This window comes from Neophocaena asiaeorientalis, unplaced genomic scaffold (genome assembly GCF_003031525.2).
Source record: "Neophocaena asiaeorientalis asiaeorientalis breed wild unplaced genomic scaffold, Neophocaena_asiaeorientalis_V1.1 scaffold46, whole genome shotgun sequence".
NCBI classification, from domain to species: Eukaryota; Metazoa; Chordata; class Mammalia; order Artiodactyla; family Phocoenidae; genus Neophocaena; species Neophocaena asiaeorientalis.
Genome location: NW_020175393.1, coordinates 9,795,952 through 9,817,101, shown reverse-complemented (window position 1 = coordinate 9,817,101; position 21,150 = coordinate 9,795,952). Strand labels below are relative to the sequence as shown.

General features: G+C 41.5%; 1 protein-coding gene across 3 annotated transcripts in view; it reads left to right on the top strand.

Moving 5' to 3' along the window:
* ZNF318 (zinc finger protein 318) overlaps window positions 1-21,150 on the top strand; it is a 26,856-nt gene that overhangs the window by 1,035 nt on the left and 4,671 nt on the right. The window contains exons 2-9 of one of the 3 annotated variants that reach the window (XM_024765978.1): window positions 2,574-2,725; window positions 7,651-8,290; window positions 9,295-10,740; window positions 12,363-12,462; window positions 14,310-14,614; window positions 19,315-19,518; window positions 19,977-20,076; window positions 20,996-21,114. In XM_024765978.1, coding sequence (XP_024621746.1) covers window positions 2,574-2,725; window positions 7,651-8,290; window positions 9,295-10,740; window positions 12,363-12,462; window positions 14,310-14,614; window positions 19,315-19,518; window positions 19,977-20,076; window positions 20,996-21,114 — 3,066 coding nt within the window. Of the gene's footprint in view, window positions 1-2,573; window positions 2,726-7,650; window positions 8,291-9,294; window positions 10,741-12,362; window positions 12,463-14,309; window positions 14,615-19,314; window positions 19,519-19,627; window positions 19,846-19,976; window positions 20,077-20,995; window positions 21,115-21,150 lie in introns of those variants that run through there. The other 2 variants (XM_024765980.1, XM_024765979.1) reach the window with 2 other exon arrangements.

Genomic DNA, 21,150 nt, shown 5'->3' with positions numbered 1-21,150 from the left:
CGCCGCGGGGCCGACGACTCTTCCCGCCAGGCTCGGCCGGTTTCCGAGGAAGCAGCCGGGGGGAGTCTCGCGCCGATTTCGCCCGGGACGGCCGCGGAGACCATCCAGGCGACAGCGGCAGCCGGGTAATCCCACCCCCTCGACCCGGACTCCCTTCCTACTGCAGTCCTCTCGCCCGGGGTTCCCGCTTCCAGAAACGCCCTCAGCCCGGGCGACCCGAGGCCTCCAGGCCGGGGTCCCCACATCGAAGGCCATCCATCTCCCCCGGCCTCCTCAGCGACGCCCAAACCAGGAGGTTCCCGGTCAGCCCCTGGAGCTTCATTTGCACAATAACGGACTCGGGACGCGTCCGGGCGCCGGGTCGGGAGGCAGTGCTGCATTTCCTGGCAATAGGTTAATTCTCTCACTCTGGGTGAGGTGTGGAAAAGTTTGCCGGGGCAAGGGGAATCTCCTCCAAGCCGTGTGCCTGATACTTTTTCAATAGTTGGTGTCCTCAGAGTTCCGTGGTTTTGTATCCCCCTAGACCTGAGCTGCGCCCTGGATCTTGGAATGGCTGAAATGTCTTTGTGGCGAGTTAGGGTAGCTTACACAGTTCCAGGGTAGACACCGAGAGTGTAAACTGTTAGCTCTCTAAGTTAGAGCTGTGTCTCCGAAATCGAAGTGTGGGTACCCACAGTTATTGTAATAGCTGCTGCCACTTACCTAGTTATGTGGCAGGAATGATGCTTAGCCCTTCACTTTACACGTTCTCTTTGAACATTAACGACCGTTTGAGGTGAGGGTTCGCATCTAACAACTGAGGAACACAGAGAGGTTTAAGTAACTTGATCAAGGCCACGCAGCTAAGAAGTGGTGGAGTGTGATTCAGTTCATCTCTGCCAGGTTCCCAACACCCTGATTTTAACTGTTATGTTTCCCTGCTAAAGGGACAGAGCATGAGATTAAGAAGTTTAGTTTAGACGTAATATTGACTTCTCACCATAACCACCTTGCTAGTAGAGCCTCCTGGCAGAATCTGGTGTTTTGGAATTTGTTTTTATTATCAGTTCACCAATCTTTAAAAAACAAACCAAAAAAAACCCACCCCGTGACAAAGTTTCTGTCTTACTGAGTGGCTTTCTAACAGTATCTGGGTACTCTGGTCATAGATGAGTTGACTTGTCACTGTGTTAAGATTTTCATAGCTGAGCATGTATAGTCTGAATGTTAGTCACTACAGAGAAAGTAAGGAAGACAGAAAACTACTAGTTTGTATAACCTCCCCTTTCTTCTCCAACGCAAAACCTATTTGCTCCAGTCTTTTCTGTCTCAGTAAATGACATCACCCATTGCTCAGCCAGAAACAGTGATCGTCTCCCTTCTCCCAATCTGTAAGAATAACTTCATCTGTCTAACCTGTCAGCTGTACCTCCAAAATACATCCTCCAAACTGTCCTGCTGCCATCACTCTAGTCTAAACCCTATTACCTCTTGCCCAGGTTATTACATTAGGCTCCTTTACACTCTTGTTACCATCCAGTTTTTTCTGTACCCAGCAATCAAAATGATTTTTAAAGACCTTCATTTTATACATTTGAGAAGTATTTATTGAACATTTACCATGCTGTTCTTGGCACTGGGGATACAATACTGAACAAACCTGTCAAAAACCCCTGCCCTCATAGAACTTATATTGTAACAGCAGGAGTCAGATAATAAATAAGATAGAGAAGTAAAAAGTCTTGGCATGTTAAATATGATTAAGTGCTAAGAGAGAAAGAAAACAAGGGAGTTATAATTTTTGATAGAGTAGCCAGAGAAGGCCTTCTGGGAAGGTGACTTTTTAATAAAGACCTGAAGAAGATGAGGGTTATGAACAATGTGAGCATCTGGAGGAAGTAATGTAGTTAGATCATATCACTCCCCTGCTTGAAACCCTTCTGTGGCTTGTTAAACTAGGAATAAAAATCCAAGTTCCCTAACTGTGACTTCTGACTATCTTCTCCTATCACTTTGCTGCAGTCACACTGGCCACCTTTCTGTTGCCCAAAACATGCTAAGCTCATTACAGAGCATGTTCTTTTTGCCTGAAACATCTTCCATCTGTTCTTTGCAAGGCTGACATCTCATCATTCAGGCTTCAAATTAAGTAGTATCACCTGAGAAAGCCTCCTCTAACCAGCTTATCTGAAATAGCTCCTTTTCCCCAATCTCTTTCATGTTATTGTGTTTTAATGACTTTATAGTGCTATCAGAAGTACTTTATTTTTTTTTAAAACCTGTTTTTGGCTTGCCCCCTTTACTGGAAATGTATAGGTTCTGGCAGCAGGCTTAATTCACTCCTCTAGCCCCATGCCTGGTACCAGGAAATTAAAGAATAAGAGGTCACTGATTAGGAGGGTTGGAAGCATGGACTTTCATCTATGAAAAATGATAATTTTTTTTAAAGTCCTTTATTTTTGGAGTAGAATCTTACCGTAGCCATTTCACACCTTGTAGGACCACAACTTTGTGACTAGGGAGGAGAACATTTTTGAATGTAGAGATATCTTGACCTTATTGACTATTTATTGTGTTATTTTTTACTTTTGTAGAGACGCTCTCCTGGTCTGCGTTCTGACTCTTCTTTGGAACAGAGCTTAAGGATCACTGTTGGCAATGACCACTTCTGTGTTGGCATACCAGAACGGCGGCGGCTTAGTGATCGACTGGGGTCACCAGCGGATAATCTGGAGGATGTGGACAGGTAGGCTTCATCGGAGACAGGGCACACCATAGTAGTGCTTGAAGTTAGAAATGTTGCTGTTTTCTGAATGATGTATTTGAAAGGGTGGCGACAGCACTGAAGTTATACTCTGCATCCAGTACAAAGTATAACATTAGAAAAGGCTTTCTCAATGGGGTAGACTCTGAAAGAATTATGTAGGACTTCCCTGGTGGTGCAGTGGTTAAGAATCCGCCTACCAATGCAGGGGACACGGATTCGAGCCCTGGTCCAGGAAGATTCCACATGCTGCATAGCAACTAAGCCCGTGCGCCACAATGACTGAGCCTGTGCTCTAGAGCCCGCAAGCCACAACTGCTGAGCCCACGTGCTGCAACTGCTGAAGTCTGTGCACCTAGAGCACAGACTCCGCAACAAGAGAAGCCACTGCAATGAGAAGCCTGCACACCGCGACAAAGAGTAGCCCCCGCTCGACGCAACCGGAGAAAACCCGCACGTAGCAACAAAGACCCAACGCAGCCAAAAATTAATTAATTAATGAAAAAGAAAAGGTTTAGCTAAATTCATGATATATATATGAAACATATACACATTAATAGAAAGTGAGAGATCTTTTAAAATGTGTGTTTTCTTTTTTATATTTTCTTGGCTGCGTCGTGTGGTATGTGGGATCTTAGTTTCCCTGACCAAGGATCGAACCCGTGCCCCTTGCATTGGAAACGCAGAGTCTTAACCACTGGACCTCCAGGGAAGTCCCTAAAATGTTTAATTTTAGTTATTACTTTACAACCACTGAGGGCTGAGGAAGGGCATTTAATACTCCATAGTATTAAATATAGATCTCAGGTACTAGGAACTTAGGTATATCTGGGAAGTAAATAATCACATTAGGTGTTTTTCACCTCATAAAAGAGTAAGGATGGGAGTACAGGGAAGGCACTCTTTCTGAGAGCTGAGAACCATGTCTATTAATGGTCTCTGCGCAGTACACTAGGAGTTTTCACAAATGTTCAGCAGTAGCAATAAATCAATATAATGTTCTTTCAAACTGAGATTGTCCATGCAGTGGTGCACAGAGTATAGGCAGGCAGGTTGGGGACAGCTGGGCAGGAAATCTGAGCACCACTGCTGCCCTTTGGTAATATTTACTTCAAAGCTTCAGTGGCTATTCAATGTAGTGAAGCAAAGCGGGACAGTCACATAACGGTGAAACTTCTGAGTTTCAAGGTGTGTAACTGCTAATTGAGGCAACAGCTCTTGCATTTCTGGCTGCTTCTATTTTGGGAGATGATTGAGTAGGTGGTGCATGGTGTGATTCTCTTCCTTCCTTGCTGAGATTTTGAGGTAACTTTAGCATTTCCTCTTGTTAGTTCTGGGGTATCACCTCACTTTTCCATAAACTTTGTTATGCATGTGTGCTTCAGATAGCCAATTGTCTGTTTAAGTTATAAAAATTAAAAATTTCCTCTTAGGATGTTTGAGGTTGTAATCTTCTTTCACGAATACTGTTTCAGAGAGACAAATTTATTTTAGAGAAAGTGAGATTAAGACTCTAAAAGGAGGTCCCAGGCCATTCTTTAGACTTTTTGCCCCCAGCACTCTTGCTCAATACAGTTTGTGTGGATAATAACTGTCGGCTAAAACCAGGCCATAGGAATGTTGGCACTCTCAAGATGTCTTCTTGACTGTGAGCCCACTGTTCAGTTAATGAAATTAGCCATTTCCATCCTTTGTATGTAGGTGTGTGTTTATTTTTTTCCTGAGACCCTCTATTCTTTCTCTTCCCATATTGAATTTGTTAAATTTTAATACCTGGTTTGGGTTATAGCCAAATCAAGGGTTGTCAGTCTCCTCACCATGGCAGCTCTGTGTGTACGATTGTAACTTACTCTGAAAAGGGAACGTGAACATGTTGTATGAAGACTCTTAGCTTCTAAAAACTTGTGGATGTGAGGTTGATTTCCCTTGTTTATCAAAGTACTACGCACATTATACGTTCCATTCATGGAATTCTCATCTCCTAACTCCTCCTTGCCCTGACGTAGGTTGAGGGAGTAGAATTTTTTCCCTCTGATTTGCCTTAGGGAACAGACAGAAGCAAACAACTTTCTTCAGGCATTTTGGGGATTCAGCAGAGGAAAATAATGGGAAATTTGGGTTCTGGAGGACCTTTTTTTTTCCTTATATACATTTTAAGCAGCTTTATTTAGCCATAATTCACGTACCATACAATTCACTCATTTAGAGTGTACAGTTCAGTGACTTTTAGTATATTCATAGAGTTGTACATCTACCACTGTGATCAATTTTATTTTTATTACCTTATCCTTAGCTATTAGTCTCACCGCCCGCCCCAAGCCTATTACTAATCCACTTTGTATCTCTATAGATTTACCTATTCTGGCCATTTCATAGAAATAGAATCATGCAACGTGTGGTCCTTTGGTGACTGGCTTCCTTCGCTTAACGTATGTTTTCAAGATTCATTCACGTTTTTTCATACGACAGTGCGCCATTCCTTTTTTATTGCTGATAATAATTTCATTGTATGTGTTTTGTTTATTCATCAGTGATGGATGGATAACATTTTAGTTGTTTCTGCTTTTTAGCTATTATGAATAATGCTTCTATGAACATTGGTGTACAAACTTATGTGGATGTATATTATATGTTTTTTTCATTTCTTTAATGGAATTTGTAAACACAGAAAAAGTAGAATAGTACACTGAGCCTCCATGTACCCATCCCTACATTGAACAGTCAATTTTTTAAGTAGATTTTATTTTAGAAAAGAGTTGGACTTAACCAAAGCTTTCAGAGAGAGTTTGTCAGTGGACTATTCTGAGCTGCAGGGGATCGGGGCCCTTTTTAGGACTTACTTTATTGCAGCCAATTCTCTCTCTTATCCTTTGGGAGAACTGGGGAAGGAGGACGTGAGCTTCTAATCAACCTGATTTCTGCCTGTATTTACATGATAGCTCATTCTTTTCACTGTTTCTATTCCTTCTTTGATTGTTTTTTGCCTCCTTTTGCTGGAGATTGCAAGTTTAAAGTGAGTCTTTCTGAGAGCCATTTCATTATTTCTAGCTTCTTGATATTTAATGTTGGAGTAGAACTTGGGCTAGTATGTTGCTTGGTGGAGACATGTAATAGTTCTGGTGAGGAGCAGAATGTGGGAGCATGGATGAACTTTCCACTACCCGTGGAGCCTGTGATTTTCCTCTACACTAATGTGATCAGAGACTATGTATGGTAGATGGTGTTTTGGCAGTGCAGTGACTCAACTCATGGATGTTCCTCCCTGGAAATAGATGTCTTCATGGCTGACAAACCTACAGAGTAAAATGTTTTACTCTAGTTACGTTCGATTTCAGAGATCATCCTTGGTCATTCTCATTCTTTCCTATTATTTCATAGTACATTGGGACCTCAGAATTCCCCAAATTCTTAGGGAGGAGGTGAATAACAGGAACCTCAGTTCCCATATGTGGCATGCTTATAGAGGAGGTGATAAAGTTTATCCTTTATAGTCTTTCATAAAGTTATTTATAGCTGTTACCCAGGTCTAAAACTGAACAAAGGCTGGGCTGGCGAATGAGAAAAAGCAACTCTTTGATGTTCTACTTAGTCCCAGAAATAGGAAAACAGCTATAAAAAAAAGAAAAGTCATTTCTCAAAACTCACAAAAAAACAGAAGTAGCTGCTAGCATGTAGAAGACAGCAATAATTACCATCCTCTGAACAGTAATTCACTCTGAAGTGTGAGTGACATGTAAGTTTTTCAAAGTGGTATGCTTAAAGTACTAGGGGATCTTTATTTCTGTGCTTTAAGTCAGAAGCTTTTAGGGGGCAATAGAAACTCTGACCATAGTGCCCAAAAAGATTAGGATGTTGTGTGTGATATAGAGATCTGCGCTAAAAGGACAGAAGTCCAATCCTGTATTTTTACCTTCATGCCATGAAAGTCTAAGACCTTTTTATTTCTATAAAATAAAAATATATAGTGAGATAAACCATCACATACTCTTTCTGGGCCAAAGATTAGCAGAGTGCTTGTGGATATCCAGGCAAGGCAGGAAAGAGGGTAACAAACAGGCTGTGAGGGAGTTTTTTGGTTTTTAATATATGAGCCAGCAAAACAAAGCATTGGAGAACCTTCTAAAACTTATGAGAAAATCATGCCAATTGGATAGATCAATGGTTAAAAAAATTTTTTCCCCACAGTGAAACTTTTTTCCCAAAGGAAATATTATATAGAATTTTATTATATAAACAGATAAAGTTGGGACCAGTATGATTTCAGTGAGGTGGAAGGCCCAGAGCCATGCAGGCTCTTAACCTCCTTCCTTTAGGCAGCTCCTGAGCACTCTTCAGAATCTCTGTGGAACACAGCTTGAAAATCATGGATCTGAACTGGTGTTTCTCAAATTTTAAAGTGCGTACAGATCACCTGGAGGGCTTGTTAAAATGCAGATTCTGCTTCAGTAGGCCTGAGTGGAACCTGAGAACCTGCATTTCTAAAAACTTCCTGGGTAATACTGATGTTGCTGATTCAGACCACAGTTTTAGTAGCAAAGAGCTAGAATTTAGCTAGTGTGAAGTTGGGTAACCCATGTCTCTTTGTAGTCTGGTAGTGGTGTTTTTGCATCTCCCAGACCCTAGCATGATACTATGCATCCCCAAAGTCTAATCAGAGAGATTAGCCTAAGAATTCTGTCTAGATACATTAGTAGTATCTTTGGTTAGAGGCTCCAGCTGCTTGTGCCCTGGGGAAAGGGAGAAGAAGTATTCCATGTATATGCATAGATTTGTTCTTGGACTTCATGATTATTGTCTTTTGTTCTAAGCATTCTACAGCCCCCTTGCCAGATGTCAGTCTCTTAGCCTTGTCTGGTCTTGCTCTTTCCAAGTCCATTATATTCAGTGATGCTTGTCTCTTTTCTCAGGGATGACCTGACTGATGATTCTGTCTTCACTCGAAGTTCCCAGTGCTCTCGAGGTCTTGAACGATATATTTCCCGGGAGGAGGCACCTCTCAGTCCCTTCTTGGGACAACTTGACGAGGACTACCGAGCAAGAGAAACTTTCCTGCATCGGTCTGATTATAGTCCCCATGTCAGTTGTCATGATGAGCTGTTGCGGGGAACAGAACGGAATAGAGACAAACTCAAAGGCTCCTACTCTATACGACCTGAGGAAAGGAGCCGGGAGGCCAAACGGCCCCGTTATGATGACACAGAGAAGATACACAGCATGGGAGGTGATCACACAAGTTTTACATCGGGGGCCCGCAACTATCGACAGCGTAGACGGAGCCCGAGTCCTAGGTTTTTAGACCCTGAGTTTCGAGAGCTGGACCTTGCCAGGCGAAAACGAGAGGAAGAGGAGGAGCGAAGTAGGAGCTTGAGTCAGGAACTGGTGGGAGTTGATGGTGGTGGCACTGGCTGTCCCATCCCTGGATTGTCAGGTGTCCTCACAGCATCGGAGCCAGGATATTCTTTACATCGGCCAGAGGAAGTATCTGTGATGCCCAAGAAGTCAATTCTGAAAAAGCGGATTGAGGTGGACATGGAGCCTTCCATGCAGGTCTATGCTGCATTTCTTCTAGGGTCTCTTGCTAGTCCCTGTAATATTTTAAAGCCTAGTTACTTTCCTGGGGGCTGTGTCCCTAAGGTATCTTTGGAATATGTGTTGGACCAACATTGTTATGCCTATGAGCCGTACCTTCCAGGACTCTCCAAAGGAAACTGTAGGCTTCATAATGCAACAATAGAGGGCTTCTACTGTCATGTATTAGGCTTTCTAAACAGACATTTTGGAGAGTATTAAAGTTTTTTTTTTCTGCCTCTAAATTGGATAGTCCTTTAGGATCTTTGAATATGGGTTTCTTGGAAATGAAGCTTGAAGAGCAAAGGGAGGAGCTGATCTGAATTTTCCTCATCTCTCTTTAAAGAGAAGAAAAAATGTATGAGTGGTAGGACAGTAGACCAGAAATCAGATGATTCTGATTCTGGACCCGTCTCTACCACCAACTTGCTGTGTGATTTTTAAATAAGTCACCTAACCATTCTGGACCTTGATATTTTTTTCTCACTTATGAAAAGATGGTCAGGCATGAGCACTTGTTTTTACCTGTCCTTTTAGGAGCTAAATGTTTCTGAAGAAGTGCCTGAGGGCACTTAGGGAAGTAAGGGAAGGCGATCGGTTAGGATTAACAGAGTTTCCTGACCTTACTTCAACCAAAGTAGCTCTGCTTTTATGTTTTTTTCTTTCAGGGATCCATAAAAAAGAAAGCAAGTAAGCTAGGGCATCTCTAAAGTCCTTTTGAATTCAAATTCCTTGATAAAGACTACAACAAATGGGCAAAAATGAAGACTCAATCTGCCTTCTTTTCTGTTTCCCCCTGCTACAGCAGAACCATCTGGAGAAACGGGAACCCAAATCTTGAACCTGGCTAAGGACCTCCCTTTCATCCACATTTATCTTTTCCCTATTAATTCAAGAGGAGCAAAGTATTTATGTATTTATCTCAATTACTAGTTTTCTGAGATTCTACATAGAGGCTAATTCAGTTATGTTTGTCTTTGCAGCTTGAGAGTTTTTCCAGCAGTACCAGCTCCAGCCAGGATCACTCCCTTTACTCTGGACACTCATCTCTTCCACTAAGTGGTGCTATTGCTGCTTTTGCCTCAGAGGTTGAAAACAACAAGGGAACTGTGGTAGAGACTACCCTGAAGGAATCTCAGGGCAACCTCTACCAATGGGGCCCCCTCTCTGGGATACCCAAAGACAGCAGTCCCCTCAGAGAGCAGTTTGGAAGTTTTCTGTGCCACAAGGAAAAATTGGATATGAAGGCTGAGGGACCAGAGCGACACACAGACTTCTTGCTTCCTCATGAGAGAGCTAGCCAGGATGGCAGTGGTTTCTCCTGCATTCTGAGCATGTTAGCAGATTCTACCAGTACACAGGAAAAGAGGCGACGTAGCTTCCCTGACATTGAGGATGAGGAGAAATTTCTCTATGGGGATGAAGAAGAGGATTTAAAGGCAGAATCTCCACCAAAGCCCCTTGGGGGCTCTGAAAGTGAAGTTATGAGGCAGAAGGGAAGCTCCCTACCCTCTTCAGCTCCAGCTGTAAAGCTAGAATCAATAGAAGAGACCAGTCCAGAATATGCAAAGATTCATGACTTGCTCAAGACCATAGGGCTGGATATTGGAGTAGCAGAGATTAGCAAACTGGCTGCACGCACCCAGGAACGACTTCATGGCAAGAAGCCATCACGTTCCTCTGCTGACCGCCGTTCCTCTGTTGACCGGCACTTTTCAGCAGACCGCTGTTCCTCAGTTGACCGCCGTTTCTCAGCTGATCGGCGCTCTGCAGATCCTCACAGACTGGAGAGTGGAGAGGCACACCATAGCAATACCCACTCCCCAGAGGTATCCCATCCACACCCAGTCTCCCCTGTGGATCCTTACCTGCTCACAAAAAACAGCCCCCCGTTCCTAAAGTCTGACCATCCAATGGGTCATATTGCAGGACCTGAGGTGGTTGGCAGTGGGTTTCAGTCATCTGTTGCAGTCAGGTGCATGTTGCCATCAGCCCCATCTGCCCCAATTAGACTTCCACACCCTGCTTCTTTATCTCAGTTTCATATGCCAAGGGCCTCTCAGTTTGCTGCAGCTCGGATACCTCCAAACTACCAGGGACCTGCCATTCCCCCTGCTTCCTTTGATGCCTATAGGCACTACATGGCATATGCAGCCTCAAGGTGGCCCATGTACCCTGCCTCCCAACCTTCAAACCACCCTCTACCTGAACCACACAGGATAATGCCAGTTACCAAACAAGCTACCCGTAGCCGTCCCAATCTCCGTGTGATCCCCACTGTGACTCCTGATGAGCCCAAGCAGGAGGAGTCAGTGCTGGGCTCAATTCCTCCTGCCCAAGTGCCTGTCCATGTGTCCATCCCATCGCTCATAAGATATAATCCGGAGAAGATCTCTGATGAGAAGAACCGGGCTTCCCAGAAACAGAAGGTGAATATTAGCTTTGGGCATCCTGTGCCTGAATCTTCTATTTTAACATAAATTTTTATCTTTTAGAGGGAGCTCAAAATTTGCAAGGCCCAAGGCAGTCTTTAGAGACTGCTGTCTTACCGTAATTTTTTCTTTTATGTTTTCTCATTTGGACTAAAGTCTGGCCGTAGGTCCCACTGTGATTGCTAGACTTCTTTTTTAAGTTTATTTCTCTATCTGAATTATCAGCTTTAGGACCCTATGGGTAGGAGCTGGGAACCTTGAAGTCTTTAATACGACCTCATCAGGGAGAGAGGAACCAAAATTGGGCTGGGTGAAAGAGAAATCAGGAAATCTATGTTTCATCCCAGTGAGTTTTGGATCTTTTTCCTGTAGTGATTATGGGGTTTAAAAACTAATAACTAGTTGCTTGGTAATTAAACCAAGAAGTAAGCTTTGCTTATTCTGGTTTAACTTAGAGTCCAGGAATAATAATATTTTTTTGATACTTTTTTTTAAAAGTAGTTTTTATAGTGTCAAAAGTAGTTTTTATGCTGTTCATCGGGTTCCCAGGCTATAGAAAGGGAGCATGGCTGGGGTAAAGATATAATAATTCTAGATGCTTTAGAGCAGTAGGTAAAAATTATGTAGGGTTGAGGAATACAGAATAGAAGAATTTTGAATAGAAAAATTAATATGTACTGTTAATTTTACAGGTCCTTAATAACTAAAAACTCATTTTGTTAAACAAGGTGACCTAAGGATGATAAAATTGTAATATGTATAAATTTGGTTTGCTAATAAAATAATTAAGACCTGAGGAGAAAAGTAGAAAAGGCAAAATTGTAGGCCTAATCTCATTTTTTTTCCAGTTGAACAGAAATTTAGCTAATCCTTGAGAAGACAAAAAACACCTCTTAATTTTCCATGGTACTTGGGTGCCCTGAACCTCAGTCTTTTGGTTTTTTTTTTTAAGTCTTTTGGTAAATAGGAAGATGTGTTCCATACAACAAAACCTAAGACTGCAGAGACACTGTCTGGAGACTAGTGCTTTCCCTTTACGTTTAAAAACCTAGTACTTAAGTCAGGGCTGACAATATACAGATTTTTCACATGAGCTCCTTATATAGACAAGCCATATTTGTTTTTCCATTAAGTGATAGTAATACAGTTGAAAGATAAGGGCTTTAGGGCATGCGTATCTGGATTTTAAATCATCTTACTATATGATCTTTTGGTATGTTACTTAGTCTTTTGCAACCTCAATTTTCTTGCCGTGAAACAGATAATATCATGACTAAATAAGAAGATATATGTAATGCAGCTAACACCATGCTTCATCCGGTAACACATATTCGTTCCCTTCTTGATGGCTCCTTCTGGGCTCAGAACTACTATCTAATAGTGTAGTGCTTCCTGTATGCAAAAAGTACTTTCCAGTCAGTACAGTTCTGGAAAGGATAATTCTATTCCAGCACTTGGATTGGAACGAAATATCACCTTCACTATAAAGTCAGAGCCTCTGTGTGCAGGCATTTGGATTCTTGCATTCAGATATTATCTAGTGTGAAGGTTTATGGAAAAGAACAATAGAAAAGGGATGTTGGAGGCTAAAGGATCTCTTACCATTTTGTACTTTGCAGGTTATTGAAGAGAGGGAAAAGCTGAAGAGTGACCGGGAAGCTCGCCAGAAGAAGATGTACTATCTCAGGACCGAGTTGGAGCGGCTTCATAAACAACAAGGTATCAGACACTTCTTTGCATGACTGCCTTTTGTAACTTTAGTAGGAGACCCAAATGGAGAGCTTTGGGGATTCTCAGACAGGTTCATTGACACTGAAGCTTCACTTTCAAACAATTTTTGATATAATTAGACTTATAGAAAAGTTGCATTAATAGTGTAAAGAATTCTCAGGTTCCATGATTATTAGCATTTTACTATATTTGCCCTATCCATTTTTCTCTCTCAATTGTGTTTGTGCATATGTGTATATAATTTTTCCTGAACTGTTTAAGAGTAAGTTGTAGATATGTATTCCTTTACTCCTAAACACTTAAGTGTGTGTCTTCTAACAACAAAGAATTCCCTTGGATAACCACAGTATGCTTATCAAAATTAGAAAATTAACAGTAATATACTAGTCTACTGATCTTACTCATATTTCATCAGTTGTCCCAATGATGTCCTGAAGCAAAAGAAAATGAAAGATTACACATTGCATTCAGTTGTCATGTTCTTTTAGTCTCCTTTAATCTGTAGTAGTTCCCAAATCTCCAGAAGAGGTCACATATTTTGTAGAATGTCCTTTAATTTTGGTTTGTCTGATGTGTCCTTATGATTAAATTCAGGTTATGCATTTTTGGCAGGAACATCACAGAAGTGATGCTTAGTTCATATCAGGTGTTGATTTGTCCCATACTGGTGTTGTCAACTTTGATCATTTGGTTAAGGTGGTGTCTGCCAAGTTTCTCCAATGTAAGGTTACTATTTTACCCTTTTCAGTTAATAAGTATCTTATAGGGAAGATACTTTGAGACTATGTAAATATTCAGTTACTCCTCAAATTTTGGCCCACTAGTTTTAGCATTCATTGATGATCCTTGCCCAAATCAGTTATTATTATGATGGTTGTTAAATAGTAATTTTCTAATTTCATCATTCCATCTTCGTTAATTAGTTGGCTTTCTACTATGAGGAGGAGCTTTCCACCCACACCTCCTCCCCCATTTATCTGTCCATTTATAACAGTATGAACTCATGGATTCTTAATAGGTAATAATATTTTACTCTTATTATTTATCTTCATGCTCAAATTGCCCCAGATTTGGTCAGTAAGACCCCCTTTAAGTTGACTCCTGTGTCCACCATTTTTTGAGTACTTCCTTTTTGGCACAAGAAGATGCTCCATGATGCTTCTATTGATTCCACCTCTTCATCTATGCTTTTAGGAATTCACATACACACTAAGAACATAGCAAGGCTTCTATATTACAGCTTGGTGATAGCATGGAAGAGTAGAGAGTGGGAGAATATATAATTTCTTCTGTTTGGGTTCGGGCTGTTTAGGAATGAGAAACTTAGTTATTAATCCTGTGAGGATTAATTCATGAGGACCTGCAATTTGGAATAGGAGATAACATTAGGTGAGCTTGAGGCAAAACCTAAAACTCAATGGAGGTATTGGTGAAGGGTCCTTAAATCAGATAAAGTCAAATATGTGACTGAATGTTTTTTGCCCTCTGAGTAATTCTTTAGTTCTCTGAAGAGGACAGCCACAGGATTCATAGTCACACATGCACACAAACTTGTATATACCCTTTTAGGGATTCATGCAGTGCCTCCCTGAAACCTATCCATAGATCCTTAGTTAATAACCCTTACATAAGAAATAATGTAATCACTCAATCACTTTACCTCCATGGGAGCTTCAACTAAACCAGCCCATGTGGAAGGCAAGTCTCACCTGCTTTTAGAATGTTTTATGGAGAAAGATTTTGTAACCATAAAGTCTTGAGAATTAGTACTTATGACTGAAATATGACTTGTTAACTCTCCTTGTGCTTCTTTCTGTTGACATTTGACTACTCAGGGGAAATGCTGCGTAAGAAACGAAGGGAGAAGGATGGTCACAAAGACCCACTCCTGGTAGAGGTGAGTCGGCTTCAGGATAACATTATGAAGGACATTGCAGAACTTCGACAAGAAGCAGAAGAGGCAGAAAAAAAGCAGTCTGAACTGGACAAAGTGGCTCAGATCTTGGGAATTAATATTTTGGATAAATCTCAGAAGTCTTCAAATGACAGTAGGGAGTCTACAGAGAAGACTGGGAAAGCAGAAAAATCCAGGAGTCCAGAAAAAGTGTTATCATCCTCAAACTCCTTTTCCAACAGCAAGGTAACAACTCAACTCTTCCATTTTTATTGTATCTTTTATTTCCATGGACTCCTAAAGAAGCCTTCTAACTAACCATTTTCTTAGCATCCTTTTTCAATCTGTTCTTAGTCTTGCTAGAGTTATCTTTGTAAAGCATAGTTCAGATCATGGTGTTCTCCTTCAGAATTTTCGCAGTTCCCCATTGCCCACAAAGTAGAATCCTGGGCCCTCCATGTTCTAGTTCTAGCATTTACTCCTTAACTCACTCCAGTTTGGCTTCTAGTTTTCTCATAACTTGTAATGCCATTTTGTAGGTTCATGTTTAGCAACAAGGTCACCACTATGTTGTACAGCCTCAAATTCAGTTCTCAAATCAGTATTTGATATAGGGAACCACTGTCCCCTAAAAAAATGTTTCCTTCCCTTGGCTCCTATCACATTTCTTTTCCTCCTATATGCTGGTTCCTCCTGTTTAATCTCCTGATCTTTAAATATTTTAGTTCTTCAGGGCTCAGTTCTAGCCCAATTCTCTAGAATTCTGCTTTCTCCCTAGGTCATTTCATTCAGTCCTATGCTGAAATACCGTACTGACAACTTTCAGTTTTATACTCTAGCTCAGGTGATTCTTCTAAGGTTCAAATCTGAGTGTCCAACAGACTACTCACTATTTCCACTTCATTGTCTCATAAATACCTCAAAATCAATATATCCTAAAGTAAACTAAGATTGTGCTCAACCTCCGTCTAACCTTTTCTTCCTCTGTTGTTACCCATCTCAGTTATCCAACAGTTTTCATGCCAACAACCTGAAGAGCATGCTTAGTGCTCCCCCCAAACTGCTCCACACACCAAGTCAGTTACAGATTCTGCCAATTTTCCGTCCAAAGTAAATCTCAATTCCATTCATCTCATCATCTCTGTTGCCATCCAAGTTCAAGCCACCTTCAGTGCTTGCTTGTGCTGCTACACTCTTAATTCTTTCTCCATATTCAGCTGGTGATTGAGGTACTTCCTTGCCTACCTCTTCAGCCTCATTTCACGCCTCTTTTTTCCTTTGCTCTCTGTAATTTCGTTACTGGCATTTTCATTCCTTAAATGTTTCATCATTAATGTCTTTGTGTCTTCTCCTCCTTCTGGTTACCATGTGAAACCCACTCTTCTTATCCTGTCTTCTAACTAACTCATATTCATCTTCAGATCGCAGATTAAATTATTTCCCTGACTCCCTTCCTTCATTTTCCAGGTTGTTAAATTTGCCTGATATACACTATCATAATACCTGACATTTTCCTTCTTAGCATTTATGGCAGTTGTAATTATATAATTACATGTGTCCCCCAATTAGATTTTAAGGTTCAAGGGATCAGGGACCATATCTGTCTCATTCTCCTATATAGTCCCCAGTACATAGCTCAGTGCCTGGCACGTAACAAATGGGTAGTGCTCAAGAAATATGACACTACACTTTATACTCCTGCCACCTTAGAATGCTTGCACTTTTCCAGATGGGCATTATGCTATTGTGCCTCTCTAATTTTGCATTAATAATCCTCTTAGCCTGTCTCCCAACCCTACGCATCCACTAAGGTCCAACTTGAATACTGCCACCTCCGTGAAGATTCCTGAATTCATACAGATTGAGTCAGCCCTTTGTTAGCACTCCCGTAGTATGTTACTTTGTTTCTTTATAAGATTTATTTCATTCTGTCTTATTGAAAACATGATTAAGATCATGCCTGGGGGCTTCCCTGGTGGCGCAGTGGTTGAGCGTCCGCCTGCAGATGCAGGGGACACGGGTTCGTGCCCCGGTCCGGGAAGATCCCACATGATGGGCCCGTGAGCCATGGCCGCTGAGCCTGCATGTCCAGAGCCTGTGCTCCGCAACAGGAGAGGCCACAACAGTGAGAGGCCCGCGTAGTGCAAAAAAAAAAGATCATGCCAGTTCTCATGCCTGTCTCTTCCACTAAATGAGAGCTTCTTGAGAATAATAGAATATAACTTATTTATTATTGTGTGTCCCATGGCATCTGGTATATCTAGTACATAGTAGATGGTCAGTTAATGTTGGGGGTTAGAGAAGAAGATATTCTGTATTCTCTGTCAGCCAAGCTCTAATTTTTTCATGTCTTCCTGGGAGAGTTCTCTTTCTCAACCAGGTAAGACTGTATTCTTATATCAGGATCACTGAGTTCAGGGCCTTTGATGGGAGAAGAGCTTGAAAGTTGACCCTTTGTAGCTGACTTACACGTTGTTTGGGGTTCCATTTATGCACCAACCCCATGATAATCTATCATCTTGACTTGAGTGAGCCTTCATGCTCTCTGAAGCTAACAAGGATATGTTGCAATTGGATTTTCATTTCAGCAGTAAGGAATATTCTCTCTACAAGCTCTTTTTCCTACCTGTCCTTGGTATTTCTTCTTTCTTTGCCTCTTGACTGGAGTCCCTTTTTCTTTTTTTTTTTTGCGGTATGCGGGCGTCTCACTGCTGTGGCCTCTCCCACTGTGGAGCACAGGCTCTGGACGCGCAGGCTCAACGGCCATGGCTCACGGGCCCAGCCGCTCCGTGGCATGTGGGATCTTCCTGGACCGGGGCACGAACCCGTGTCCCCTGCATCGGCAGGCGGACTCCCAACCACTGGGCCACCAGGGAAGCCCTGCCTCTTTTTAAAATGCATAGTTGGTTTGAGATTTTCTTTCTCTTGAATAGGTCATTTCATAAAAATAAACACATACACACAATTCCACAGTTCCGTTCACCTAGACACAATTGTTACTAATACCTTGGTGTTTATTATTCCAAATTCCCTTCTTCCGTTCGTTCATTTAACAAATATTTCTTGATCTCCAAAAAAGTGCCAGACACTGTTCTAGATATGGGAAGTATAGCAGGGAACCATATAGACAAGGTCCTTATTCTAATGAAATGGGAGAAGATAGTCAATAAGTAAACAAGTGCAGGTTAGGTAATGACAAGTGCCTAAAAAAAAGAAAACAGGATAAGGGATAAAGAGTAGTTAGGGAAAGTCTTTTGGATAAGGTGACATTTGACATTCTGTGCCTATTTACGTATCTGTATTGATTATTCAGATGTATTTTGTTACTTACTTTCCTAGTCTATCATGAACATCTTTCCATGTCAATAAATAGACTTTTATAATATCATTTTTAGCGACCTTATTTTTGTTGTTGTACGGATACCAAAATTTATTTAACCGACCAAATCACCTGTAGTTTGACATAATTTCCTAAGGATAAATGTCAAGGAGTAGAATTACTGGGTCAAGGGTATAAAGAATTTTGAGGTATGTAATATGTATTCCTAGGTTATCTTCTGGAAAGATGGTGCCCGTTAGTACTCACCAGCAGTGTATGCATGTGCCCATCCCTTACCTGCTGGGTGCGATCTCTTTAGTGACTCTTGAATAGGACTCTAATAGGGGAAGATTATCTTTGAAGTCTTAATTGTTTCCCTTTCTCCATATTGTCTTCCTCTCCCCACCCGCCAGTATTCAGGGTTCCCAGTTCCCTGATCTTGTCTACTGTGGAACCTCATTCATACTTAACCTTCTCTGTGTTCCAAAATTTACCTTTTGTCTGTGCCTCACTCCCCAATGTTATTGGGGAAATTCTCATTTCCTGAATTATCTTATTCCCAGCTTGCTGACAAATGATTTCATATTAAAGTATTTTTTATATTTATTTTTTGGCTGCATTGGGTCTTTGTTGCTATGCGCGGGCCTTCTCTAGTTGAGGTGTGTGGGCTTCTCATTGCAGTGGCTTCTCTTATTGCCGAGCACGGGCCCTAGACGTGTGGGCTTCAGTAGTTGCGGCACACAAGGCCCAGTAGTTGTGGCTCACAGGCTCTAGAGCGCAGGCTCAGCAGCTATGGCGCACGGGCCTAGCTGCTCCGCGGCATGTGGGATCCTCCCGGACCAGGGCTCGAACCCGTGTCCCCTGTACTGGCAGTCAGACTCTTAACCACTGTGCCACCAGGGAAGCCTTAAAGTATTTATTATTGATAACTTAATGTTGGGGAGTTGGTATGTTTTAAAAGAGGATTCGTGTTAACTCAAAGGTGTTAAATTCTAATGGTGATACTTTAGGCAGTTAGAAATATTTTACCCAGATCCTTTTAAGTCATCCCACATAGATGACTATCCCCTTTGTCTATGCCAGCCTTGCTCTCTAGTTATCTATATCAGGATGTGTCTGTGATAAGAGTTCACTATCATCTATTTTTTGCACTTGCTTAATCTGTCAGTTACCTTTTCCATTTTGGTTTTTCTTCCCTCCCTAGTTGTCATTACAGTTGATAAATTTAATGTATTTAATTGCATAGGTAGCACATTTAACATCTACCAAAGGGTATACGATAAAAGACTCCTATCCATTCCTGTTCTGTATTACCCCTTCCCAGAGGCAACCAGTGTTTCCATAATCTTGAGTATTCTTCTAGATATTTTAGGATATATAAGTAAATATATTGCCATTATGATTTATTCTCCACGATGACATGGCACTATGGAATCTAATTAGTTCTGTTTGAGCCTTGCAGGAAGATTTCTCATGGGGTTTTTCCTAGTTTGTGCAGCTCTAGGCACTGGAAATATGGTCATATGGTCCTATTTCTGTTATTGTGGTAGGCTATTTGCTTTTTCTGAAAGAAGACAGATCTAGACTACTTTGAATTCCTTCTTAGTGCAGGTTTTTCCCCCTCTAGGAATCAAAGGTAAACAATGAGAATTCCCACACTAAGAGCCCCAAGCCTGCCGAGAGCCCCCAGCCAGCTGCTAAGCAATCTGATCAGCCCATTGCTGCCTATGAGTATTATGATGCTGGCAATCACTGGTGCAAAGACTGCAACACCATCTGTGGGACCATGTTTGACTTCTTCACTCATATGCACAATAAGAAGCACACACAGGTAGGTATCCTGCCCTCTGTTATTTCCATTCTTGCCCTCCTTCCCCTCAAACTCCTATACCCCCATCTGCATTACAAAGCTGGAAAATGAAACATTCTCATATGGGCAGGAGCCCCAATCTGAAGAGCCAAGAGATACCAACAAAGGAGACACCATCCCCAGGGCTCGGTCCAGGGGACCTGCCTGTAACTAAACACCATGACAAGTGTAAGTGAGGCTTCTGCCTCTTTTGATTCCTTGAGTACCTGATTATTTGTTTCATTTTATCCATTGCTAGTACTTGCTCTAACATATGTTTACCTTTTCCACAGGTGATTTCCGTTTAAACAGTTGGCAGAGTGGGTGGGGGTGGGTAGCTGGGGGCTTCTTGTCCCCCTGGTGTGGGGGAGAAAAAGAGAGAGACGTGGGTCATTGAGTTTTTAGTGCTGTGTGTGAGCACCTCTGCCTCTTGCAAATAGACACTGGATCCCTACAACAGACCTTGGGCTTCAAAGACCCAGAGTGAAGCCAAGCAAGATGCTGTAAAGCGCACTGACAAGATAACTGTTCCTGCAAAAGGTGTGTTTCCTCCCTGCCTTTTCTGTGGTTTCCTTACATTCAGTCAGGGAAGAGGTATCCCTGAACTAAGGTACAAGGAAGCAGCATAGAGTGAGACATAACCATTACTTCTAACAAAGCTGTAAGATTGCCTTCTATATGCAAAACTAGTTCCTAAAGAAATAAAGAGAGCTATAAGACAAGAATGATCTCTACCCATATGGCTAAAAATCTAACAGATGTTAAACATACATATTCCACTGAAAAATATAACTTTCTTTGTGCTTGCTTTGGCAGCATATAGACCAAAGTATGGCTTTCTTCGTCACTGGCTTATGCACCAAAATCTTATTTATTTGAAATCTAGGTAAAAAAGAACAGTCAGAGGTGCAATATGACTGCCTTTTCAACTAAGAACTATAAAATATTTTTGAATAGTTGTTATTAGGGGCTAAGTTGAGAAATAGAAAGTTTCTTTGTCTTTAAACTTCTTAATTTCTTACCTTTATAAGTAGTCAGTGCTGCTACATCCTTTACATCTGTAGAAGATAGATTCTTAAGTAATTAATACTAACATGAGAGATCCTCATACCAATAGTACTGGGCTATTTGGGAGTATAATTTTTAAATCTCCTAAGATGCTTAGTGCTAGTTGGAGTTTGAGGAGAATCAGCAACAGAATTGAGTCTGGCACAGAAAACTCCTGAATTAACCAGTTAGTGTTCCCAAAACGTAGAAGGGGTAGAGGTCCTGAGTTCAAGCTTTAAGTTGGGAAGACATACTACTGGGATTCATCTAAATGCTCCTTCTGACTTGAAAGTGAGTAAGGTCCTCTATACCATTAACCATTTTACTACAAAAGGGAAGTGGGATTTCCTTTGGTTGCTGTCATCTTAGGTAGAAATGACTTATTTTCTTGACTTTCTTCCACTTCTTCCAGGCTCTGAGTTTCTGATTCCCATCACTGGATATTACTGCCAGCTCTGTGAGGAATTTTTGGGGGATCCAATTTCTGGAGAGCAACATGTGAAGGGTTATCAACACAATGAGAAATATAAGGTTGGTCTTTGTAGTAGCCTATGGAGTTTCCTACTT